General features: G+C 30.9%; 1 protein-coding gene across 1 annotated transcript in view; it reads left to right on the top strand.

Moving 5' to 3' along the window:
- LOC107439925 (uncharacterized) overlaps positions 1-27,881 on the top strand; it is a 75,197-nt gene that overhangs the window by 28,738 nt on the left and 18,578 nt on the right. The window contains exons 14-30 of the mRNA XM_071180001.1: positions 548-700; positions 2,607-2,769; positions 3,292-3,654; positions 6,630-6,762; positions 8,973-9,265; positions 11,047-11,271; positions 12,291-12,360; positions 14,410-14,663; positions 17,106-17,279; positions 17,426-17,542; positions 18,993-19,112; positions 19,959-20,081; positions 21,176-21,232; positions 22,287-22,825; positions 24,267-24,342; positions 24,432-24,584; positions 26,845-26,961. Of these exons, the coding sequence (XP_071036102.1) occupies positions 548-700; positions 2,607-2,769; positions 3,292-3,654; positions 6,630-6,762; positions 8,973-9,265; positions 11,047-11,271; positions 12,291-12,360; positions 14,410-14,663; positions 17,106-17,279; positions 17,426-17,542; positions 18,993-19,112; positions 19,959-20,081; positions 21,176-21,232; positions 22,287-22,825; positions 24,267-24,342; positions 24,432-24,584; positions 26,845-26,961 (3,130 nt within the window). The remainder of the gene's footprint in view (positions 1-547; positions 701-2,606; positions 2,770-3,291; positions 3,655-6,629; positions 6,763-8,972; positions 9,266-11,046; positions 11,272-12,290; positions 12,361-14,409; positions 14,664-17,105; positions 17,280-17,425; positions 17,543-18,992; positions 19,113-19,958; positions 20,082-21,175; positions 21,233-22,286; positions 22,826-24,266; positions 24,343-24,431; positions 24,585-26,844; positions 26,962-27,881) is intronic.

Here is a 27,881-nt window from a genome sequence, read left to right as displayed (position 1 = left end):
CCATCAAAATGATTATTATCATAATTAGCATACTTTTGAAGGCAGTATAATACCATCAACTATCAAAAGGATTATGATCGTACTTATCATAATTTCATAGGCAGTATAAAACCATTAAAATGATTACCATGTTATTTATCATACTTTCTAAGGCAGTACAATATCATCAAAATGATTATTATCATATTATTATTATTTCGAAGACAGTATAATACCATCGAAATTACTATTATCGTAATTATCATATTTTTAAAGAGTATCTGATCCCCAGTGGTGGCTTAAAGCTCACTGATCTTCAGATCGATGTTTACTAAGTTGTCTTTAAAGTGAATGTGGCTTGTGTGCTATGCTAACTACATTACCCTAATCATGCAGTCGGTCACTCAATTATTGAGTTTTAACTTCCATGACCAAACTGACCCCCTACGATCTGTTGTACGAATGATTTTCTTTTCTACTTCAACCTATTATATCACAAATAAAATGCTTTATCGTGGTATTTTTAATTGCTTTAATTAAATTGATTATGTCTGAATCAATTTCTCAGGTGTTTCTTCAGAACATGACAATAGTAACTGGAATTGTACTTCAAGGATTAAGTAATACTCACAAGCGGACAATAGTAAAGAAATTCCATTTGGACTTTAGTAACGACACTCTCAGTTGGATGTGGGAAGAAGAACCAGTTGGACAGCAAAAAGTAAGAAGAACCAGGAACTGTTATCTTACATTTGTCAAATCATTGATCTTATACTAAAATTGTTATTTATGCCTTTTTTTCTAAATTTACATACTCACTTTAAATATCTGAAATGTGCTTCAAATATCATTATTTTGCACAAAATGCCAACATGCAGTATGAAACGATGGTGGATGTAGAATAATTTTTTTTATTATTATCGTTTCTTCATATACAGATATTTAAGAAGAAAAAAAATTACGTAACATTCCTAACAAATGAATGTTGGTTTCTGAAATTGTAAGTGAGAAATAGTATTATAAAAATACTTAACGTAACATTCATAGTATGTACATGCATATTGTCTGTTTCTGCAGGAATTAGAAGGTTTAAAGAGATTTTGTATAGTGTTTGTCTTATGTTAACCGTATCGCTTACCTTCTTTCTTTCCCCTTGGCTATTCTGTGACTTGCAGGAAAATGCAATTGCGCTGGGAATTTCATGAAATTTCAAATAGAATTAGAGGTGAAGTTAGTTGATAACTGTAACACTGTGCTAAATCTTTTGAATATTATTTAACAAATATTTTTAACATTAGCCAAAGCAAATCTGCGAAGGTCATAAGAAGCTGCAGCATTCTTATTTGCTTAAGGACATTTATGCACAGGGCATTTATTGATTTAGCTAAAATACGTTAAAACCAAAAGTTATCAAATTTCAAACAGTTTGGAGGATAATATGTAGTGCACAAAATAAAAAAATTGATTTCTCAGGAACAATTCGACCGATTTCCTTCAAATTTTGTAGTTTTCCATATAGAACTATATTTTTTAAAATAGATTAAAAAAGTGCATACCTAACAATTCAAAATTATATTGACAATTATAGAATAAAATAATGAAATTTAATAAATATTTTCTAAAAGTTATACTTTGCAAGAAATTGTCTTACCGCTCTTCTGACTAAACTAGGGGGACCTAACTTCCAAGATTGTGGCTACCGTCTATATTTTGGGCATTAAAAATCCGAATACGTTGAGAAAGATATGTTTATTCAGAGAAAGCATGTTTTTGTGTCTGATTTCGTAATATAAAATATCTTCTGCTCGGACTTATTTTATGTTACCCCCTTTAAAATTGAGTCCTAGAACGTGAAGATCCGATTTAAATCTTAAGTTTTTAGGGTGGTCCCTTTTTTTATTCTGCGCATTGTACAAATGAGGGAGAAATTAACAGTTTGGCAAAATGATTTGTACAAATTGAATATCTACCAATGAATAGATGCATCAATCTACGAAGTGTTTATAATATCCATATAGTTTAAAAGCATTGAATAACATATTGTTTATTCAAAGTGGTAAACGTCTCGTAGACAAAAGATTTCCGTATCGTGGTTTGTGGCAGAATAATCACCAAGTCTTGGAAACTTCCGGGCAGCCGCCCGCGGGAAAGGGATGTAAGGAAGAAAGATAGAAAGAATTACAGAAAGGGACGAACTCGAAAGGCATAACTATCGTAACCACCCGTTTTTCGGCTCATAATCAATTTGGTGCCTTGGCGATTGCAGTTGGCGTTTCTGATCACGATACGGAAATATTCCCCATAGTTCAATCGGAAGTTTTTGTTTGTGTGATGTGAGATTAAAAATGATACTACAATTTATGACTCCAATCCAAAATGTTAATGGCAATTCACTTTCGTATAATAATGTTTTAGCTCTTTCTACAAGAACTCTTATAGCTCTCTCGACTTTACAAGATATTCTCGAAACAAAGTGAATTAACAAATGTAAATACATTCATCAAAGTGTGAGAAAGAAGATGTAGACTATACCATCATACTTTCCTCAATATCGTTTCTGTTTAACGTAACAAAATTTATTGTTTTGATTTGTGTATTAAGTAGCTACAGCATTTCTCTTTTTCTAGGTTTACGTATGTGACCAGTGTGAATCGCCAGTTTACAATAATGATCTAGAAATTAGGTTTAATCTTTTGAAAGGAATTCCCACTAGGTTTGTAAAAATAAAAATTCTGGAATATTACGAGCAACCTTGCTTGAGAATGGAAATATTAGGATGTCGAGAAAAAGGTAATATTTTATAAATATGTATGTTACTGTGAATGATCGAAATCGGTGGTTGTTGACTTCCACCAGTGAATGTTGACAATCACATGGTCGCTTTGGTAAATGTCCGAAATATATATTAGGTCCAATTAAGTGCCACTGCCTAGTATGACCTACATCAATGCTTTTTTAAGGTTTAGTGCCACTGTACGGTATACAATAGCCACTATCCAATATGCATTTAACCGGTACTCCGAACACATTTCTCCAAACATATTTCTCCTAATCCATCCTCAGCAGGTCTTAAAATATCAAATAAATGTAATAACATCAACGAGTAAATTGATATCAAATCGAATATAAAAAACATTTTGGACATTCACCTAAGCGACTATGTGATGTTGACATTCACTGGTGAACGACATTCTTTTGATTTAGGTCATTAAAAGTAACATATATGTAAAACATTTATGATTTAAAATGCATTTTCTAAAGATAAATCAGCAGCAACATTTTCAGTACTATGTTTTAAATTTTAATTTATAGAAATATGCGGAACTGTTATGATGACACCGCAAGGGTATGTAAAGTCTCCAAACTACCCGCATTATTACGGACAAGATAAATCCTGTTCATGGACAATAGAACCAGAACCTGGGAAACATATCGAACTGAATTTCATCGTTTATGATCTGGGTGAACAAGAAGACGTTCTCAAGGCTGGTAATTGCAAGGATGAACTTATTGTTTACACGGGCTACGGGAATAACACCGCAATCAAATCACCAGACGGTAAGTTCTTTCCGAAGAGGATAATTTCTAACGGACCTATGAAGATCCATCTGCAAAGTTGCTTCAGGTATTCAAGGAGTCGATACAAAGGTTTCTATGCACACTATAAATCAGTTGGTAAGCATGCAGCTTTGCAGTTTTCAAATTATAATGTAGTTAATAAGGTTGTACAATGCACAAAATGAGAAAGCGGACCATCCTGAATAACTTTTGATCTAATGATCGAATCTTTACGTTCTAGGACTCAATCTTAAAAGTTCGAAGGGATGACTAATTAACCAGTACAGAAGAAATTTTAAGTTGCAAACTGAGACGAAATAACGAACTTTCTCTAAATAAACATACCTTTTTTTCAACGGATTTCTAACCCTTCTGAATATTTGGGGTACCCGCAATCTGGGAGATATTGTTTAGTCAGAAGCGTGGGCCAAGTTGGACTTGTTAATTTAACTTTTTGCCTATTTTACCATATCTCTAGAACTTTCAAGTAAACTGAAATTTTTTTTACACACAATTATAAAATTCAATCTTCTAAAGATAATTCCATACAGAATATAACTTATAGTAGATATTTTTCCTTTTTTATTATTTTTTTTAATTATTGTCGAAGAATTCTGAATTGTAAAATATATTCATATATTTATTTAATACAATTTTTAAATAATTTTAAAGAATGTAGTTTTAAATGGCGAAATACAAAATTTGAGCGAAATCGGCGGAGAAGTTTCTGAGTAATCAAATTTTGAAAAAGTCGTATCTCATTAAAAATTTGATTTCTCAGGAACTATTCGAACTATTCGCTTAAACTTTGTATTTTGCCATTTAAAATTACATTTTATCAAATGACGTAAAAATTAATACTTTACAACTCAAAAGTTTTCCCAATAATATTAAATATTTACTAAAAGTCATATTTTGCGTTGAATTACTTTTTTGATAAACGAATTTTATAATTGTGAGCAAACATTTTTCAATTACCCTTAAAAGTTCTTGAGATATAGTGAATCAAGCAAAAAATAAAAGTAACTTTAAGGGGCCCAAACTTAGGACCATTCTCCTGAGTAAACTATGGGGACCATATTTCCCAGATTGCAGCTGCCCTTATATTTTGGGGGTCAGAGGTGTGATTTCGTGGGGGGGGAAAGGTATGTTTATTAAGAGAAAGTATATTTTTGTGTCTAATTTTGTAACTTATATAAGTAAGAAAGTATATTTTTGTGTCTAATTTTGTAACTTAAAGCATCGCCTGCAGTAATTAATTTGCATATTTGAGGTCACACCCTCAAACTGTTAAGATTGAGTCCTTGAACGAGAATATCCAATCATTAAATCAAAACATATTCAGAGTGGTCCGTTTATTTTTTGCTCACTGTACATAAAAGTGAAATAATAAATTTTTAAGAATTTCCATTTACTAATCTACGTTCCATGACATTTCCGTCACGTCATTGCGGTTCCTCCGCTTTGGTTCCGTTTTCATTTCGGTCCCGTTACTGTTTTGGTTTCGTCCTGATTAAAGATTTCTGTCTCCAGGCCGAAATCCGAAAATTCTATCCAAATTATTCCTTCTTTGGAAAAAAGGAAATGTTTAAAAAGAGGCTAAATGTTAGCAGCATTACTAAAATAGGTAGGTACTTTAGTTATGTACTAGAACTTCACCATGGGATATTGTGACGGTCTGGAAAACATTCCTGAGGATGATCCGAATACATGCCATCGCAATTTTGATCCTCTGAAGAGTGGATCATTCCCCTGCATCGATAGCCGGATGATCTGTGCGTGAAGTCGAATACTATATGGTAGAACTGTTTAACGAGGACCGATACCACGCACTGTTGGTCCCTACGTAAGGTGATAAAATTGGTCAACCACCCGCTTACTGACTGCAGCCATATATGATTGACAGTTTTCTACTGGGAACAGTGTCTTTACGAGCAGTCCACTGCGGTACAGTAATAAAATAGAAATGAGAATCATTACAAAGGATGGTTGATATATTTGGTAATTTTTTGAAATTTCAATATCTGTAAAGAAAACATGAAATAGCGATGTCAGTGACATTAACAGGACCGAGACGGCATCGATGCCGAAACGGTGGGACCAAAACAGCGTGATCGAAACGTCCTGCTGCGGTTGAGCCATTTAACAGTTTAAATTATCTGTAACCTTAATGTGGTGCTAAAGTGTACTCCTTAACTACTTTTAAAAACTTTTCTTTATGACGCATACTTTTTAAGCTTTATTACCCAATACTGTTGTTGAAATTTCATTTTAACACCTTACTAAGGTTGCAGAAAAATTTCATTGCATTTTAGTTAAAGTTTTAACCCATTTTTTTTAGATCATTTATAAGCTCAAACGCTAGAACTGTATATAGGAAAATGGTTATCTTTTTTCTGTCAGGCAATTATGAGTAAATAATAATTATTCAGTCACAATAATGTAATCAATAATATGATTTTTTAATCGATAATAATGTAAATCAATAATATAATTTTTTAAATACCGGCTTCGTAAATTTTTTAAGTAAATTTTAAATTTTTTTATAACGCCTGCTGATTAATTTCCATTTGCAAGTTGAAAAAGTCAAAAACTAAATTAATCATCGAGAATTAATTCTTCATATGCACTTGTTTTTATTTCACTACTTAGGTTAAAGTCAATACCTAAGAAATTTTTTTCAATCAAAAGGATCTTTAAATTATCAAAATGTTCTCTATTTAGCTGTATGAGCTATTTACTTTTTATCTCTTTATTTTTATTTATTTTTTATTTTTCACTACCTTTTGTTTTCTTGCATGTCTAAAGAATTTGTTCTAAAAAGTTATTTCATTTTAATTTATAGTCTATGCGTATTAATTATGAGTTATGAAAATGAATACTATGTTGACGCTACAAAATAAAATGAATATTAAATTACAGGAACATTGATTGTTATAAATGAACTTTGATACATTATTTTCGTTCTTGATATCACTAGTATTTTAGCTGACCAAATTAAAACTTTGTTAAAATAAGTTTTTAAAAACGTGTTAATATGTTTTCAAGCATGATATTCATTTGTTTTTGAAAAGTTAGTGTTTTATTTTTAGATTGCCCTGGATGTGATGTTGGAGATTTCCAGTGTTCTGATGTCCATGTTTGTGAATCAGTGTGTGGAAAAATTTTATCATTTGGACATCCCTTGAATTATCAAAATAATCATAATTGTAGGTGGTTAATCAGGTGAGGAAGTTTCATAATTTTGATTGTCTTTCAAAAATGTAAGAACTTTCAAGAAAATGTAAAATTAATGTTCTATTTACTTGTTGGTGGTGGCTGGGGTTAAATTTTTTTACTGTTTGTAAATTGCAAGAGTTAGGAATGCAAATGCATTTTTTTTTGTAATTAGCAAATGCTGAATTATGCTTTCATAGTTAAATTTGAAACAATTTGACTGAGCAAATGATTGATAAATACTTTCTTAGGCTTGTATTTTTTGTGCTTGGTCAACAATTTAAAACAAGTTAGATTTGAATTTGATATTCAATCAAAAAATTGGCGCAATAATTTGCATCGAAAGTGCTATACATAACTAAAGAATGATTGGAATATTTAATAGTTTGCTTTAATAATTTTTTTTTCTTGAGGAGTGATGTTTAATTACTGTTTTTATGACACATTCGTATTTTTTTAATAACCGTCGTTGAACAGCTGCCACAATTTTAAGTTTGAGACCATCAGTACTCAACTCCATAGTCTTGCAATTTTAAACCCAATTCAGAAGACAACAGAATTCTTGGATCAAGTATTGGGAGAAATTTGACATGGTGGAGGCCCTTTTGATGAAACTAACCCTCATTTGTGTTATGTGGAGAGGAAAAACCACGAAAATGCCCTACAGTTAGCTTGACGGCAAGAGTACATCAGCCCATGACCCGTCTACCGCTAGTAGGCGAGCCTATGTCATTGGGAGGCAAGCTCTCCATCCCCTGAGCCCCACGGCTTGAAACAAGTTCGCATTCGAAAACTGTTATCAAACTTTTATGATTAACAATAAAACTTTAAACTGGACGTCTATAAAATATTGGCATTTAAATTTTCTTTACAGCAATCTTTTTGAAAATTATTTAAGTTGGCTAGTTAACTATTAAGTTTGTCAGACGATTAAAATATCTATCCGTTATTACGAAGTAAATTTCGCTAAACAAATTTTAAAATAAACTACAGTTTTGCGAGTGTTCTGTTATGCGTTTGTTCTCTTTTCATCATTGTTTGCAGTTTGTACTAGTATTGCAGTTATCTTATTCAAGAAATTTGATCGATTAAGGAGAACATTGCCTCATTTAGATTTTATTGAAAAGCATTCAACAAAAAAAAATAAAATTCATTTAATGATTTGATTCACACAATCAAAAATAGATTCTGAAACTTTCGGAATTGTTCTTATTCTTACGCAACTGTTTTCTGCGAAATTCTGTGGTCGGCAATTTTGTTGAAGAATAGAAATTTTGTTTCAGGATAAAATTTTTTTAAAAAGCGTTATACTTAATGTAACATACAAATCAGTACAATTTATTGGAAAATGCAACGAAAAAGTAGTGTGGATAACTAGTTATTCAGTCATCGCCAGAATTGAATTTGGGAAACTTATTTGATAAGCAAGCAGATTATCAAGAGTCTGGCCGAGATAGCCCGGTAATTTAGGACGTTGGACTCTTGTTCCTGAGAACGGGATTTCGAATCCCACCGGCCGAAAAAAACCCGTGTATTAAATGATGAGTGTACACGCTAAATCTGATGGGATAGCAAAGTCCTATAAGCCTCCACAACAAATTATACCTCTGTTGGTACTGAATTGGAGATTGATCGTTCCGGATGTATGTAGGGTGCACCCAGTAAAACGGATTTTGACGTGTGTGTTGTTGCAGTGGTATTCTTGGCCATATATGATGCCACTGAAAAACCAGAAATGTACCCACTGTTTTAAATTCGCTTGGTTTCCAAAGTAAGCTTGATGGCATGGCAAGTAGTCAAAAGAAACAACAACAACTAAAAAGCATACCATCTTACAGTGCGATCGGATTTTAACTAGATCATTTTGGAGAAGAAATCATTTTTAAATGTATAGTAAATGGGGAGATAATATGCTATATTTTGAGCAATAATCTAGAGTAATTGATCCAGGTACCTTGCCGTAAAATTTAAATAATACGGTTTCGACAAGTATTCGCGAATTTATATTTTGCCATAATCTACTGGATTTCCTGAAAAAATGACTGTCAAAAATAACGTAATTCAACTCAAAAATTTCTAAGCTGTCAAAAATGAGAGTTTTATTTCTGCGAATGTTGGTTATGGATTTTCGAAATTAAATAACTACTAAGTGCACAGTTTAATTTCTCAAGTTTAAAGTTCGTTTTTATGTAACTAATATGCACTTTTTTTAATATTAGAGCACAACCGTCTCGTTTCATCAACCTTACTTTTCAAGACTTTGACATCGTTGGTGGTGACAACTGTCAAAAAGACTATCTAGCTGTTTATGATGGAGACACAAATGACAAGTCTAGTTTAATTGGACGTTTCTGTAACAGCAAGAAGCCCCCCGAAGAAATTGTTTCCAGTTGGAACACATTGCTTTTGGAATTTTCCTCCGATGGCGAGGGTACAGGAAGGGGATTTGCATTGAAATATGCTTCCAAGAGCTTTCAAATGCCTGCTGATATACAAGTTTATGATTTAGATGGTTAGTTTTATTTCATGTAGTTTTTGAATACATTTACTGCAAGTCAATACTTGTTTACATATAATTTCACTCCTACAAAGAGTTTAGGTCTCGCAGTAAACTGATAGTAAATATACGATTCCCAGTAGTAGTCAAGCATCACTAGCTGCAGTCAGTAAGTGGATAGGTGACCACTTTGATCAGCCTACGTAGGGACCGGTCCCAGTTAAACTCTTCTGTTTTATTTTATTTTATAACCGTCGTTGAACAGCCGACCCAATTTTATGGGTTTAAGACCACTAATGTTATACTCCGTTGCCTTGTAATTTTAAACCCAATCCAGAAGACAAGGGAACTCCTGGATCGAGTATTGGAAGAAATTTGCTTTTGTGGAGGACTTTTTAATGGAGCTAACCCGCATTTGCGTTACATGGAGAGGAAGACCACGAGAACCTTCCACGGTTAGTCTGATGACAAGACGGTTCTTACCCATGATCCACGTCCACCACGTCATATTTCACGTCAGCACTGTGGTCGCAGCAAACTGGATGCGGAATTCCGCTCTATCCCCTGAGCCATCGCGACTCAAAAAACTGTTCTATTGTAAAGTGCTGAACTTCGCGCGTAGGTCCCCGGGCTACCAAAGTGGAGGAGCCATCCCTCCTGCAGAGGATCAAAATTATGAAGGCAGGTCTTAAAGTCATCCTCGAGGATGCTTCCTAGATCATCGAAGATAGCCCATTGTGCAGCTCTAGTACGACGTAAATAGAATATCTACCAACCTGCAAAGGGTTTAGAAAGTAATTTTATACACTTGTGCCTGCGAATGCATATTTAAATCAACTTAAAAATGTTTGCATAAGGGAAATTTTTATCTTGAAATAATGCCGTTCTTTGGTTAGAAATTCGTTTGACAAATACATTATGACATTTAATACTGAACATTAATATATTCACATAAATACTAAATAATTAATTGACATGTTGGTACGAACAAAGTAATGAAATCTCATTTTTGAAAATATAATACTGTCAGTCATTTCAGTGAAAGAATCACGTTTATGTGGTAAATATTGGATCACGAGCTTGGTCGGCAATTTTGGCCCATGATACATTAAGACCTCTTTTTATTGCTCTTGAAAAAATAATTTTGAACAAAATAACCACAAAATGTACGACTATTTAAAAAAATAAATGCATCTCTATGTAGCTAAATAGTTTAAGTTTTTTTTCCTATTTGAAACATCCCTGATTATATCAAAAATTCAAAAGAATGATACGCTCACGAATAAAATCTTTTATTCATAAATGATCGTGTACGATAAAAAACTGATTATGCAAAAATGATTACGTATAAACAATCAATTATTACGATTAAATCAATATATGCTCAGTTTTAAAATAGTAATTCCAAATATGAAACAGTAACCCAAGTTAGGAAAGGAAATTAACGTTGAATTTGTCAAATTTTAAGATTTGAAATTTATTTCTTAGAAATAAATTTTTAAATTTATTTCTAATTTCTATATAATTGGCAAATAAAGGGACAAATAAATAATAAATTTTCTTGGCGAAAAAGTTTCATAAAACCTTGTTAAAGGTTAACAATTGAAAGAAAGTATTTTTCAAAAGGAACAAATGTTTTTGTAAATCGATTATTTTCTGAAGAAATGGTACATAAGAGCTGACCATTTTAATATGAACTAAGATAATACAATTACGATTTATTAAATAGTACTACTATTATAATTCTTTAATAATTGACAAACATTTCTAATGAAATTGTATTATTTTTTTAACAGACGAACTAGCTTGTCCACCACCATGGAAATACTATAATGGAAATTGTTATAACGCCTATCATGAAGACCATGGAATCCAATGGTATGAGGCTGAAGCGAAATGTAAGGCTCGTGGAGGTGACCAAAATGGTCACTTAGTGAGCATTTTAGACAAAAAGGAAAATGCAGTAGTTCATTTCTTTTTAACAAACTTTTGGGATGCAAAACACAAATCCTTATATATAGGTAAGTAAAGTAAAAAATAATTGTTTTATTTTAGAAAGAAAAAAATCCTAGCAACTTTACAAAGTATAATTGAAGTTGAAAAGAGCAAAGGAGGGATTCAAATCATCAAGAACCAATTTGTTTTTTAATAGGGCTGTATTACAGTAATTTGTAGCTTAGAACAGTTTGAAAGATTTATTCATTAATAAACTAGTTTCAGATGCCGACCGTTCTATATAATGGACAGGAAGCTGATCTCACATCCCGTATAAGACATGGATGTTCTTTCATTCTCCGTACTATGGGTCGTTACTATGGGAGCAACGTTGGCCCCCCTAATATGGTGACACTGAAAAAGTGGCCAAAAAATTTACCCTACTGTGACCAGAATGACTACCTTCAATTGGGTGGGCACAGAAAAAAAAAGAACTAGTTTCAGATGGTTTTAACTCCTCCCTCTTTATCTTAATAACTATTAATCAGAGTTCGTAAAATAATTTTCTCCCTTGTTCTCTCAATGCACGCTACTGTTTAATTCATTTTCTACATTTTCTTTAGATATACGTTTAAAAAAATGCTAAACTATCTAGTACTCGGAAATTATAACTTTTTTTTCTCCACATCTTCCAAGTTTTTGTTAAATATACTTGGTATTTGAACTTAAATTGTCGACATGCTAGAAGTGAGAAGAAAGCTTCTGATAATAGTTCATTAAAATTATTGATTCTCATAGTTTGATGTGATTGGCTTTTCAAAACTGAATGGTTTGTTCTACGTAATGAAAAAAATGGATATCTGGTCACCAGAGGAAGTAAAATTTAAATACTAATCAAAAAATTAAAAGGCAATTTATTTAGAATTATCTACTGTAGTGTTAAACTGATGAAAGACCTTTGATTTTTGTTAAAGAGTATTGTATATTACTATAGTTATATGTTGTGTTTATTAAATTGTATTTCATGTGCTTTGTTGGTGTCTTTTTGTAACAAAAGGATAGACTTACTTTATGTATTTTAAATAATAGTTTTTATTTGATCTAGGTTTGAATGATGAAGCAAAAGAAGGAGTTTATAGATGGAGTGATGGAAATCCTATGATTTATACAGATTGGTAAATTTATACACAAATAATTTTTTATAGTAATTTTAGAAATTTTAAAACATATGAAGTATTTAACGCTTACGAAATTAGAGTTAATCCAAAAATATTTGTTTCGGTTATCATATTGTTCTGGTTATCATCAGCATAAAATTAATGAAAGTTATTCACTATCCATCATAAAAAAAAAAAAAAAAAATTCTACCTGAAGTCTTGAGGTCCTCATCATAGATAATAGCATTAATGTGACTATTTCTTTTTCCGACTTTCTGGGTTTGTTTGTATGTACTGAGTTGGTCTGAATTAAATTTTTGTGTCGTGTTTTTGTGAAAAAATTTGTTCTTCATATTTTAAAACACCAGATGGAGATATAAAAAAGAAGTACTTTGGGAAACTATCCTGTTTTGATATTCTATAAACTGATTGCTGAGATGAGGATTTACGCAATTTAGTTTACACCAGTAGAAATTCTTATACCTTACTCTTCTACCGGAAGTTGAAACAACCTCCACAAATACTGCCCCCTGCCGTCGAGAAAATAAAACATGGTGGAAAATAAGGTATTGTTTTTCTATAAATATTTTCGTATCCCTAATTCAAAGGTTTTTCCAGTACTGTTATTATTACGCTTTTGATTTAGGAATTTAAAACTAAGAGATAGTTTTTTTATTATTATAATAATGCAATTCTGCGCTATATTTTAATATACAGTTATTTAAAAAGGCGTCTAATCTTATTAACCGTTTTACAATTATTATTTTTCGTGCAAATAATGTTAATATATTGTTATAATTTACTGTTATAGGGATTTGTTAAATGATTAAGAACTTAACAATCAACTTCATGCACAATGTGATGCAAGCATAAACAGTCTTTAATATATTTGTTCCTTTGGCAAAACGAAGATATTAATTAACGGTTGTGAACTCACCAAATGTTATAACAATACAAATGTTATTTTAAAAGAATGATTACGTAGAAAAAATATTTTTGTTCACCAATAGATCTAAATATTTATAATAGGGGAGAGTGGGGTCAATTGTAACAGGGTACGATTGTAACAGAGCAAAATTTTCGAGTGTCGGGTTCCAGATTTGGTTCCTAGGTGGCGCGCAAGGTGTATTTAATAAATCTACATGTACACCCCTGCTGGCAACCATTTTTATGTACTTTTGAAAGAGTTACATCACAAAAGATATTTTCACGCTACGTAAGCACTTTTTTTGGTATTAGAATATTATATTGTAACAAAGTAATTTTGTTTGAACAAATAAAAATTATTAACCGAATATGTAAGTGGACACCTTAATTAACATTTCAGAAAAAAAGATTAGTTTTGTTAATTAACTAGCATTGTTTTTAACAAATGAAGCTGAAATGGCGTCTTGGGGACGCTTGTAACAATAAGTAAAGGGACGATTGTAACAGCTGAAAATAAATAATCTTATGTTTACAAACCATTACTTAACTCTTTAAGAACCACCAATAGTTTCCTATATCATTTATATTATGTTGCATGTGCATTATTTTATTTGTCACCTTTCACAGCATAAATTAAAATTTTTAACCCCTTAAAGTTAAAAGTTTAACCCTTTAGGTCTCTGCTCATTATTATTTTTACTCCTAAAATATCACTACTATTTTGATCAATAAAAAAATATATCACAACTATGATAATATGTATAATTAACTATGTCTTAGTTGAATTTATGAACTGTTACAATTGACCCCGTAAGTGGGGACAATTGTAACAAGTGCACGACTGTCAAAAATTGCTAATAACTAATATAATAATAATTAAAATAAGGTACTTATTTTTTTTCTAGTAGAGGATAGTCTACTTTACTCGTCTGTCAATTAATACTTATAATATATTGGATTTTTTGTTAGTTAAAAATAGTTAAGTAAAAAATGTCACAATTGACCCCACTCTCCCCTACTAATAGATGATAATATTTGAATGTTAGCATATATGAATAAAATTATATTCTTTTAACGATTCTCAAAAGCTGTTATGGTCAAGCTCTCATTTTCAAGGCTGTTATAGTTACTCTATTGCAGGGCACCCGCAGGTCGTACTCTGAGAACACAGCCAGACGGTGGTGCATATCAGGATTGTACAATGTTGCGAGTGGACAGTGGTCATTCAACTGCTCATTGGCATGATCTACCTTGCTCTTTAGGAAATTTAGCTTTTCACAAAGGAGATGGTATTTATTGGGGAGAAGAAGACCCAAATAAATCTGGTGGTGACAACGAAGTTCTTTCCTCCATAAGTAGTTTCATTTGCAAAATGAATAGTGATAGACTTGCAGGTATGCAAACGTATATTTATTTTTCCTTAATAATAAATATTTTGCTTTTTCGGGGACTTTTAGTCAATGTGTTTACACTACATTGTCATTATAAAGATTTGTGTATTGGGTACTAGTCACAGAATTGCACAATATTTTTTTAAACATAATGATATTCACAAGAGATTAGTTGTATTACCTGCTTTTAAAAAAAACAACATGTTACAGCAGCGTCGATATGATATCATATCACGCATTCAGATGATCCTTCTACAAAGATCAGTAAATGGAAGTCTAAAACAACTAAAACAAGTTGCCACCAGCAGGACCCGCCTTAAGGATTTCAAATTATAGTCAGTAAATTAGCCAAATATCAAAAGTATTCACCAATTTTCGAAAGTCTTCGTCAAATGCAAATCATAACAATTTTTTATGATTAAATTTCTTTCCATAGAAAACTATTTTATGGTAGCTTGTTTCAGGCTTATATTATTTGGACTAAATTCTAATTGGTTGTGGGGCGCATCTACCGAAAATTACTGTAATCGAATAAAAGATAGTGATTTGTTTAGAAAAATTCCTTTTGGCGTAATTTTGAGGATCGAGTTAAATATATATTTTACTTTCCAGTGGAAAAATTCGTTCACCAATACTTTTGCCGAAACACGATTTTATTCGCAAAATTTACGATTTTATTGCATTTGGTGAGTTGACGAATGCTTAGCGTGGGTCTTGAAACAGTCGCCCTCAAGCAACCACAATACAGTTTTAAATAGTCGATGAAGCTGCTGAAATAATATCCCCACATCATAGGAAATAAATTTTTGGCGTTCTCAAACCTTTATTTATAATGTGTTACATCTGATTTCCAAATTACCTTAATTTCTAATTACCATCTGTCGCATTCATTTATTTTTTCTGCCGTCATCACCAGTGGTTTCCTTTTCCCTTTCTTAAAAAAATATCTCTAAAGGTAGAACAATTCTGTAAATTTATTACAGGAAATTTCTGTTCTCCGAAACTACGGAAATTTATATACCTCTTAATCTGTCCAAGAACAATTTCTTTTTTTTTTCGAAATAGATAAAACAAGCGACCATTCATGTAGATTTTATTTGCTTGGGTGCAGATTTTTTTCTTTCTGTATAGGAAAAAAGTTCTATATAAAAGCAAAAAATATCTCGCTATCATGATTGTTGTTTCCTGGTCTATCCTGATCTACCATGGTGATCTATCGTGTGGTTCGCACATGTTTCCTGTTGCGGACCCGAAAGTCCTTGGTTCGAACCCAGCCCGCGGCAAACGTAACTGTCTTCCCGAGCGCCTGTATTGATGACCACTGATAACGATACCAAACTCTCTCGCTCCTCAACAGATGGCAGCACTACACTGCAACGTCTCATTCCACGTTTAGAATTGGCACGATAAACTGGATCACACTAAATGTCGCAATTTGGTTCACAATCAACGTTTCTAAGGACGTAGAAAACTACTTGGTAGAAAAATTCAATGTTTTTATTAAATTTTGACTCACGTTTTCACACACACGACATTTGATTGCACAGAACAGGCTAATATGGACCAGTTTCTTGTAACATTTGCTGCGTGCCAATTTTTCATAAGTCTTTCTCTATGGCAGCATTTTTAACTCATTTTGTTTTTAGTATGTCTCTCCAATTACCAAACCTTTTATTTGCACCTCATATGTTACAAAGCAAAAGAGCTCTGATATTTCATTGTAATAGGATGTAAAAATGCAACAAATACCTTTGTAATTAAAAAATGATTGGAAAGATCGTTACTCCTTTCTAATCGGGAAACACCTATTTGATTCCATGTGATTCTGTAGGATACTTAATTGGCCAACTTTCACAAGTACTTAAATACTAAGCGTTTCTGTAACAATCACATAACACATTGACATGATAAAACATGCTGAATAAAATAGGTTTCTGACAGTACATTCATTCACTATCTTCAAATTTTTTTTCAAATCATACAGGCCTTTTATATCACACGGAAATAAGTGCTGCATAATTTACAAGCCTTCTTTTGAATCTATAAAGAAATACGTAATTTCTTTTAAAAAATTGAAACAGGTTTGAAAAAGAAAACGCAAAGGTTCCAAATAAATGAAAGATAAAATAAAGCTGAAAACAATATCAAAAAGAAAGCGGTAGTTGAGAGAGGCAAATCAGAAAATGTTGAATTTCCTATTGAAGAGTGATGGAGAGTTTATGTTACTAACTAAGGAATCAGGCACCATATGAATGAAACTAGATTTTAGCCCGTCAATGTCACAGGGATTTACCGCCATCCTTTTCTGGTATGATAATTTTTGGATTAAGCATGTCTACTTCTTCCTCCTTATGATAATTAAATGAAGCTCTTAGATTATAAAGTATATCTTACAGCTTAATATTTTTATGTTACTCATTTCAATTTCTTAAATTTTTATGCTAGGCATTTTGGAACGATTTCCTTCGATTCCTGCTCAGCTGAAATCAACTAGTGCAACACCTATAGTGGTGACAGCAGAAAAATACTTTTCGTGTAGAAACCAGGAGATTATTTCAACTCAGTTCGTTTGCAATCTAGCAGAAGATTGCAGGGATGGAAGCGATGAAGATAGTTGCTGTAAGTATCACACAGATGAAATTGATCGTTTAAGTTATACTTTAAAATCTGAAAAGTTGTGTAGTAACTTATTCAACTTGATTGCTAAATAAATGCTAACATTTCTTTTAATATATCAATTATAAATTTATTTATTATTATTTTAGCTCAGACACAGTGCCCTCAAAGCAGTTTTCGATGTCACAATACAAAATGTGTGTCGATGGCAGCTTATTGCGATTACAAAGATGATTGTGGAGATCTTTCTGATGAATTTAGATGTGGTTGGTGTTCTTAAATCAATTCTGTATTTTTTAAAATTTATTGCTTTATAAAATTGATGACATTTGACACCTCACTTGTAGTTTGGGGATAGTTAAAAATAATGCTTGCGTTTTAAAAAGTTCCTTTTTGATGGACGTTAAGAAAAAAAAAGATATTTGGAGTCTCAGTATCTCAGTAATGAGCGTACTTGAAACCACATTGAAAATAATCTTATACGATGCATCTTTATTAAATTAAGTATTTAAATTGCTTTAAAATAAGAAAATAATGCAATAGATAAAGTCAAATAGTTACAAAGTATCTATAGTTACAAATACTTTTGTAATATATTAAATATAAAAATATATAGAAAATTTACTATTCTTTTATTCTATATAAACATACAGCTGAAGATAAACATCCACGATGCGAGTCCTATGCGGCGTTATATTATCTTCTAGCAGCCAGAAATCATCACCTATTGCACCAGCATAAGAGCACACATAAACATCAAAGATATCATCTATATACACGTGAGCATTCACGGTTCCGTGCGGAAAGATATGCAGGTCTCAGCATCCACCTAAATAAATACTATAGTTCGTTCCCCAGGAGTTGACACTTGACTCCACCTTCTCGGACGAAGAGTTCATTTCAGCGCGGGAGTAAGAGGAGAAAAGTCTTCACGCTTGAAATTGACACAACCCTTAATGCCCGCCAAACGAAAACAGTGAATTCTTTTTCAGTCACTTACTTCGCTTTATTACCTGCTATTATACCTTTCCTTACTTTACGTAATTAAATACATTGCTGCAAAATGTCTCAAAAAGGACAAACTATTCACTCAAAAGAGAGAAATAACATCAAATTTATGAAACATTTAATGTTAAAAAATGCATATAAATAAATGTTTTTGCCATATGATCGTCAAATAGCAACCCTGTTCAGGATTGTTCACATCTTCTCCCAAAAATAGCGAAATAGTCTCGTCTGATACCACGTGATGAAGGCGGAGCCAATTGCCAACTCCTGGTGAACGAACTATACCTCACACACAGGCATTTCTTCCCTGGTATGCATCTCTTTCAAGGACGTTTGAATGATATCGGGTTCCAGGTTATCTCCAAATCAAACAACGCCTACTATCTCTTTAGAGGCTAAACATGGACGTCTCTGCGAAAAGTACAGTCTTTTGTTCGTCAGTCATCCAGTTTACATGTTGCGCTAACCTGAAATATTCCTTTATATGGAGTGACAATAGTGGCACGGATTAAATTGCATGGCATTTTTCAATAATTATTCCATACATTGAAATGAAATCTTAAGAAAATTACCTTTATGAAAGGTAAGAGGAACCTTGCCTACATTATATATCATTCGATTTCTTTTCTTGCAATTTAACAATATTGTTAAAACTAGCTGATCTTTGTATAAAAGATAAAAAGGATATAATATTTATTAATATTGTAGATCACAGAGAGTGCAAAGCAGATGAATTTCAGTGTAGAAATGGGCAATGTATACCTTTTGAACAAAGATGTGACTTGTTGCCTAATTGTTATGACAAGTCGGATGAACATGACTGCAAAGGTATGATTTGATTCAGTAATAAAATATGTTTTATAAACAAAACAAAATTTTTTATTTTTATTATTTTTTTTATTTTAGCGAAAATTAGTTTTTGAGAAACAGATTTAAGACTATTATAGTACAATTCTATACTATAAAAAACTCCGGTTCTTTTTACATCCTTCTCTGCATATTTGACGGCTTAAAGCTGTTTTGGTTGACAAAATGTTTTTTTTATGCTTTTCCTCGAAAGCCGTCAAATCAAATTTTAGTTTTTACGACGCAGTTTCACTTACTGTACAATAACTACTTTTTTTCGCATCATTTTATGATTTTTTTCTATACTTATTTTGTAGAATAACAGAGTTTGATAAAATAACATCACTTGTCTGCTGGTAAAACAGGCGCCTGTTTTTAAATAATAATATTTCCGTGAGTTAAGAGGTTTTACATTGGCGCAGCAACTGACGGTTTTTTTCGTAAATTTAATAGTTTTTTTTTTACTGCGTAATGAAATAAGTAAAAATAATACCGTATAAAGTTACTCGATATAAAATAAAAATTTATTCACAAAGAATGAAAGTTAATTAATTCAAAATGTTATAACAGTCTAACAGACAGAAACCATTAAACATTTTCATTGTACTTTTTCATATAAAGCTTTTATGAAAAGTAAACTATGTTACATTTACAAATCCTATAATTTTTTAAAATTTTTTTTACATCAGTTGAAATTAAAAAATATTAGCATCTTTATTATACAAAAAAGAAAAAACAAAACATGTAACATGATTTTTATTCACAATGCCAGCAAAAAATGGTTTACTTTCATTAGTTATTTCAATGATAGTTATTTATACTTTACAGGTTCTTGTAATCCAAACAGTACTTTTCAGTGTTATGATGGTACTTGTATTCCGAGATATACACTTTGTGACGGTCATCGCGACTGCCCTGGAAAATATCATGAAGACGAACAAATAGGATGTTGTAAGTTAAATTTGAAATGCATTTTATTTCATGTAGCAATGCAAATTAAATTTATTAATTTCGTTTATTTGGTGTGTGAACATAAAGTTGTAGGAAAATTTTAAATTAAAATATTTGAGATAGCTATAAAAAAAACTCTAATATGCCTAATTAATTATGCATAGCTATGCTTAAATTCAAAACTTTCGCAAAAACTAACTTTGCTGTTTGTTTAGATATTTCAAAATCTTTTAGTGGAAACTGAAGTTTTAAAATGATTTTCTGAAATTGCCAATGCAGCAATTTTGGGAGCCAATACAGATATTAATATATAGTATCTTGAAGCCTGTAGTACATAATGATATTCATATTTCAACCAAGGTTATTAAAAGAAACCATGCTTAAGAGTTTAGAAATTTTTCCTCTTCGATAACTATTTTTTATGAAAATATTAACTACGCAGGGCAAATTTTCGATGTTCTAATTTTAGATTTTTGATTTGTTTTGTCAAAAGTTTATTTTTTAAAGCTAAATTTTTCTTTCAGCATTCTTAAAGAGCATGCTGATTTTAAATTCATGTGTTAAAATGATTTTTCAACATTAGCAGTTTTGAAGGATTTAGATTGCTCGGTGGCAAACTTTTTTTTCCTCCAAAAAATAACATTCTTTTTTTCATAAAACAATGCTAGTTTAAAAAACATTCTTTTACAATGACCCACAGTATAAAAGCAAATGCTTATTTCGATTGACAAGAACATTTATTTTTGAGTTTAACTTTTAAGCTAGATAAATCAGTTAAAGGTTGATAAAATTTTGTTTCTAAATTTCATCACTGATAGAATGGTTAGAATAATATAAAGCTCTTTACACCTCAGTTAAAATTAACATCTGTATAAAATAAAAATTTTAACTCGAAAAAGAGCTGAGTAAAAAATTTGTTATAACATGCTAAGCCAAAATTCTAATGAAAAAGCCGTATGGTTAAATGAAAATATATGTTATTGTATCTTTTGATAGTACTATTTCTATGATAAAGATCAAAGGTGTAGTTTTTTGAATGAAGGTATTTAAACTCTTCGTTATTTTTAAATCCTTCTTTTTTATCGCGTTTGCAGCTCGAAGAGAAGATAGAAATGGAAGAGGGGAGGAAAAGAAACTTTGCTCTAAAACAGGTATTGCATTAAATAATATTTATTTATTAATTAATTTATTTTCTGATTTATGTGAAAAATAAAGTATAGAAAATTTTTCTTATTTATTAAAATGATTAGAGCATAACGCATTGCCTCATAATAAATTTTACGTCCTCTAACTTCCAAATACAGTCATAAAAATGAAAAAAAAAAAGCCCATGTATATTAATTTAGCTTAATAATTACTCCTTAAATTCACTTTTAACATCGTATAGTAGCTAAATTCAGTGAGACATCTTACATAATTTGTAAAATATTGTAATTAAAAAAAAATATATAAAAAAAATACATATACATATGTAATATATATATATAAGTCACTTACTTCNTATTTTGACCTTTTTATATATATATATATATATATATACATATGTAAATTAACCATAAAATGGATTCATATCATTAATTAGCACTCGGTCTTGTGCAGTATAATGTAAAGAATCGTATGCTGAGATTATGTAACTAAACTGTAAAATTGCAGAAAAAAATACAGTGCTAGATATTGTTATCATATTTTTGTAGTTATACTGCTCGTTTTCGGGCCATAAAAAAACTGTATCATTTTTAAAAACGGTGCCGAAAAATTGGAATGCTTTTTGCATTCGATTACGTTATTTCATTGTCAAGGAATATCTTAAATACCAAATCAAAAAAGCGTTCAGTTTCGTAGAGATTCTTTCTCGTTTAATATTTAACTAAACTCAACGTATTAAAGTATTTAACTAATTAAAGCTTAAAAACCTTAAAACTAAATCCAGCTGTATCTTCAGCCTTTCAATTTTATAAAATACTTTTTTTGTTAATTATTTATTTTTTGCATGGTTACCGTTTACAGTTAAATCATAAAAATGCTATCTTTGAGTTTTATAAAGAAAGGTTGAAAGCAGTATCATCAATTATTCTTTAGAGATTCTATTACAATATCAATTGCAATTCAAAATTTATAGGGTATGAAACTTATTAAAGAACAATTTGCTTGCATAGTGTAGTAATGTACCAACTGATTGAAAATTGATTTTGTTTTCTATCACAGACAGAAAAACCTGCTTAGATCTTTACATTCTGGATAATATTCGTACCAGTGGTTATTACATAATAGACTCTGATGGCTCGGATGGACCGGCATCTCCTTTTACAGTTTATTGCCAAATGGGTGCTACACCAAATAAAGTAGTTACTATAGTCCACCATGATTCAGAAGAAAGTATTTACGTCAGGTCTAATAAAGATGGACCAGGAGTCTATGGTCGAACCCTTATATACTCTGTAGGTATGGATAGCATCAAAGCTCTAACGAACGCTTCCAAAAACTGCAGGCAAGAAATTAGCTGGGAATGCAGTGGTACTGGATTCCATTTTGAATCAGGAAAACCCTGGAGCTGGTGGGTAGCCTGGAATGGAAAGCCGCAGTACAGATGGGGAGGTGCAAAAGCGAATAACACGTGTGGTTGCTACGAGAATAGAGGGTGCAGAAATACTAGTTACGCTTGCAATTGTGATTCTGTTAAAAAATATGAATGGTCAAAAGATGAAGGTTACCTCACAGATAAAAGGGCGCTTCCTGTTTTGGAGGTGAGAATTTTTTTATTGTTTTCATTTGATAGAATTTAATTAATGCAGAGAAATATTAATTTCAAGTTACTATTATTGTAGCTCTCAAGTAAATATTATTTGATTTGTGCATTATCAATATTTGGTAGAACGATGTCAGATTTCATGTAATTAAATTCTTTCTATCTTTTGAAATGAAATATGGTCATGATAGGGGAAGAAATTTTATATACCACACTTTTATTAACCATATTTGATGATTAGATAGCTATCTGTTGCATTTTGAGGATTGCTAAATTTTGAAAAATTCAGAACGTGTAAAATTGGTTTTCCCTGAGAGTTATTACGCAGTGAAGATGAGCTTTACTGGAGAAAAATTGTGCTGTCTATGTGCAAAAGTCTGTTTTTTTTCTTCTCAGAATCAGCTTTCATGGATATAAACCATTTTTTCTTCTCGATCTTTATAAATGCTTATAATGAATTCTAGTATTATAGTGGAATCTACTGAATTATTGGTGGATTCCATTCAAGTAGGGATTCCGTTATAGAATTTGTTTTTGTCTTGGTAATTTGTTGTGTCACAGTAAAGATATTAGTTTTATTTAATTACATATATTGTGTTTTTAAAAATGGCACTTGAACATGCCAAGCTCGTCAGTCAGGAAGGTGCACCTTTTGTTTGACAAGAGATCACCACACGGGTGAAAGTACATCTTAGCTCAGAACCCCACGGATAATAGGCAGCACTACTCATTCGTGAGGCCACTTCCTTAATTTACACTCAGATCTAAAGAAGAAGGAAATTTTCTCCAGATCCCTTTACCCACTGTACTTTTCAGCGATTAATCACAGGACTTTTGATTTCATAGATTTTATAGACACGTATATTGCATGCACTCAGTGGGTCTTCGATGGAGCTGTGGATTGAACTTCGGGCCTTCTGGACTAGAGTTCTATTCTCTAACCATTGGGCTACTACGGTCCACGGTTTTATTCTGTTCAGTTTAAATATGCGTGTTACAATTATTATATTAGATTTACTGAATTTTTAATATGAAATTCCTGGCGTGCTCTTTGTAGTCGATCGTGATTATTTTGCTAACATCCTGTTATTTGTTTCGGAGAAAACAAAGAAAAGTAATTTCTGCCGTACACAAAAATACGAAAGATTTTTGCTGAAGTTTATCCGGCCTTACAGCTGTTGACTTGGAAATGAAGAGGATTTTATTCTGATATTTTTTGCTATTCTTTAGGATAAACTTGAGTTATTAGACATTATTTTTAAACTTTTAATCTGGAATGTAGTTTGAACTCAGACATTAAAGTTTTGTTTCAATCTCATCTGAATTCATTTCTTATAGTGCAAGAAGTACCTGGTTAGGAAGTTCCATGCAACATTAATTAATTTCCAGAGCGCACGGTATAATAAAATTTCCTTCCTCACATATATTCAATATTTTAGGTTAGATTTGGATACACATTTAGAACGGGACAGTTTGGAAATCATAGAATTGGTCCATTGGAGTGTTTTGGCAATGGTAAAATTATTATTTTCATTACGAATTGTCTTGAACTTTTTTTTCAAATACAAATTATTTTGATTAAAAATAATTCTCTTAAAATTTAGCTTTTGAGTCCAATGAAAGTTGTACAAATACAACGCAATACATGAAATGCCACACAGGACATTATGGACCTATTAATTTCAGATGTATTTATGAATTTGATCAGTATGGGTATCAGTTAGGATGCAGAGATGTCAGCCATCTTAAGGATTGCGGTTAGAATACTTCTTTTATTCTTAGATTTAATTCTATACTATATATGATAGTTGTATTTGTTGTTCACACATCTATTTTAACAAATGAATGAATTAACAAAACTTTAAGAATTACATCGATTAGGCAGAATCATCTAGAGATCTGTAACAGAAATGTATACTTCTCCATAATTAGATTATAATTCCTGCATTAGCAAAACAGAACTTTAAGAATTAAATTGATTAAACAGAATCATCTGAGATCTATAACATAAATCTATTATGACTCCTGATAATTTTTGCTAAAAGTGTAACTTGCATTTTTTTAAAAAATATAAATATATAAGTAAGCAAATATCAATAAAATATAATAAACACTTCTTTTACATTGAACAATGACCAACTTTATTTCTCTATTTCTGTAGGCTCAATAAAAAAAAATATAAGTCATTTTATAATATGTCAACTTAGCAAAAAATACCATGAAGTGAAAATAGTTTTTCTTTTCATTTCTATAAGTATATCAAAATGTTTCCGATTTTTCCATCTCTCAAAGCACTACAGAACTGGCCAAGTAATTATAATAATCATGTTTTTTCAATAAATAAACGATTTGATAAAATCAAGAATTATTTGGTTTTGAGTCTCGTTTTATTAAGATTTCTCTATTATATTTGATAGGATTTCTGGCGCTGTTGCCTGATTTTTTACTCTGATATTTAAATTATTCACGACATTTTAAATCGCTTACTTGTAATTTATGTAGGAAAGTTAGTGAAGAGAATATCCTCTATTCTTTTCCATCATTATTTACTTCCAATTTGCAAAACGGAATTATTTTGCCAACGAGCATAAGTTAGCATATTAACAACGTCAAGGAACTAATAATCAAAATTGTTTTAAAAATTTTAATGCTCTAATATTATTAGAGTACTGTCTATTCCATATACTGATAAGAATATTATATACTGATATTTAACATAAAGTCCTTTGAAATTTGTTCTGCAAGTTTCAAAAAAAATATTAGGAATACACTGGGGAACAAATTTTTTATTGCTTTTTTACAATAACTTGATATTGCTTAATTTGGGTATTGGAATTTCAAATCTGAATTTAGTTTGGATCTAAAGCTACAGATTTTTTCGATGACATTTTTAGTCTATTTTCTTTACGAAATGTATGTGTTAAAACATTATATATAATAAGGGGTCACTTAAATGTTGTGAAAAAAACTTCTAGGTGAGTTAAGGCACATCATCAGGAGTAAAATTGTATAGGTACCTTTGCCCGAAGATATCGTCCTACGCGGCCGCTTTCCTATTATGACCTATTCTGAAGCACGGGAAGAAGCAATTCATAATAAGGAATTGTAGCTAGCACTGTATGATGACACTTCCGGTCATGGTTTCCTATGCAATTTTAATACTGATGATGTGCCTTAACACGCCTAAAGTTAGTCTCAACATTGAAACACAGTCATTTGCAACTTGTGCATCTCGATAAAATATAGACGGAAAATTTCTTAGCTAAACAAAAAATTTCTTTCTTAGACGGAAAGTTTCTTAGACGAAGAAAGCTGAAGCTTGAAGATAGAACCCGATTGCAGAGTTGAAATCAGAGACACAAAAATATCTAAGATCTGTTAAAATGAAGCTAATGCAACAGAAAACGAAAGACAAGAAACTTACCAGCGTTTTCAATCAGACAAGCTTAAACTTTAAGAACTCAGTGCATTTGCTGGAGGAGAATCTTTATAAATTAATGAAAACTGCTGAGATAATCATTCAGAAACTATTTATCTTTTAAAATTAACTTTTGCAATTGTAAAAAAACGGGATAGCGGTAAAAATAATTTGGAAGTTTCATTATAATCTTCATAAGTTTCGCTAAATTTTTTAATTAAATGAACTCTTAAATCACTGTCAAGGTAAAATATAGTTTTATTCTAAACGAACACGGGTTCAATGATTTAAAAATGATTTTGTTGCAGCTTTTTATTAGCTTCGTTTTATTTATTTTTAAATGCACTTAATAAATCGATATGATATTTGTATTTTAATTTTAAAAGTATTTTTTTTAAATAAGTATTTACAAATATATAATAATTTCAAAACTTATAATGAATTCAACATATAACCTTATCAGGAAATTCCTGATAACATGTTAAATATAGTTCCTGATAATATATTATTATAATATAATATAATATAATATAATTCCTGATAATATATTATGATAATATAATACAATTCCTGATAATAGATTAATTTTTGTTTTGCAGAGAACTTTAAATGTCCAAAAGATTATGTGAAATGTCCAGATTCTTACTGTATTCCGACAATGTATGTTTGTGATGGAAAGTGGGATTGTATTGGGGGAGGAGATGAAGAAGAATGTGGTATGCTATAATAAAATTAAGTAATAAGGCAATATAAATTTTTATTTTAATTTAATAAAAAAGTAAGTTTATGAAACTGAAAATTTAAAAAAAAATTGCAAGGGATAAAACGATATTTTAAATAACTAAGAAGACTGCAACGCTGATCACTTTGTTTACAAACTCCGTGATTGCTTTTTTGTACTAATTGCTTTTTTAAAGTCGATATTTTCATCAGAAACGAAGAACAATCTGATAATGAAATACATTACATTACATCATTATAATGAAATACATTACATCATAATGATTTTATGCAAGTATTTTTCTTTAATATGATTATCAAAACGAAATAAACAATTACCTGGATTTTAAAAGCGATCAACTGCGCTTGGAATAAAAATAATGCTTTGAATACAGATTGTGTCACTAAATAAGAAGAAATAAATGGGAGGTAATTTTAATAGTTAACGAGAATTAGTATATCGTTTAGGAATTATATCATCAAATAAGTTCAAACAAAATTGCGTATAAATATAATAAAATAAAAATATTAATATATCATTGTATTTAGATTGTATGAATAAAATTGAAAGAAAATGCTTTATGATGAAATACAGTTATTTTAGAGACGAGGCACCTTTGATCAATATTTTGGAAATATGTTACGAGTTAGTTAAAATAATTACGTTTAATTAGTGATATAGTCTAATTTTAATTTAATTAAACCAGTAAAAAGTTCATTGATACGCTATTCTATCGCAATTAAGAAATCTTGTAACAAGAAATTATTAATAATTGAAAGGCAGGACATTCTCTCGTAATTGATATAATTATTGCGATTTGTTATAATTGTTGCGATTTGATATAATTATGCGATTTGTAAAGGCAGTAAAAATTATATTTTATTTCAATTTAATATTACCACTTATATTTCATTT

This window comes from Parasteatoda tepidariorum, chromosome 4, assembly GCF_043381705.1.
Source record: "Parasteatoda tepidariorum isolate YZ-2023 chromosome 4, CAS_Ptep_4.0, whole genome shotgun sequence".
Taxonomy (NCBI): Eukaryota; Metazoa; Arthropoda; class Arachnida; order Araneae; family Theridiidae; genus Parasteatoda; species Parasteatoda tepidariorum.
The sequence above is the reverse complement of the archived record's forward strand: the minus strand, read 5'-3'. Positions and strand labels throughout refer to the sequence as shown.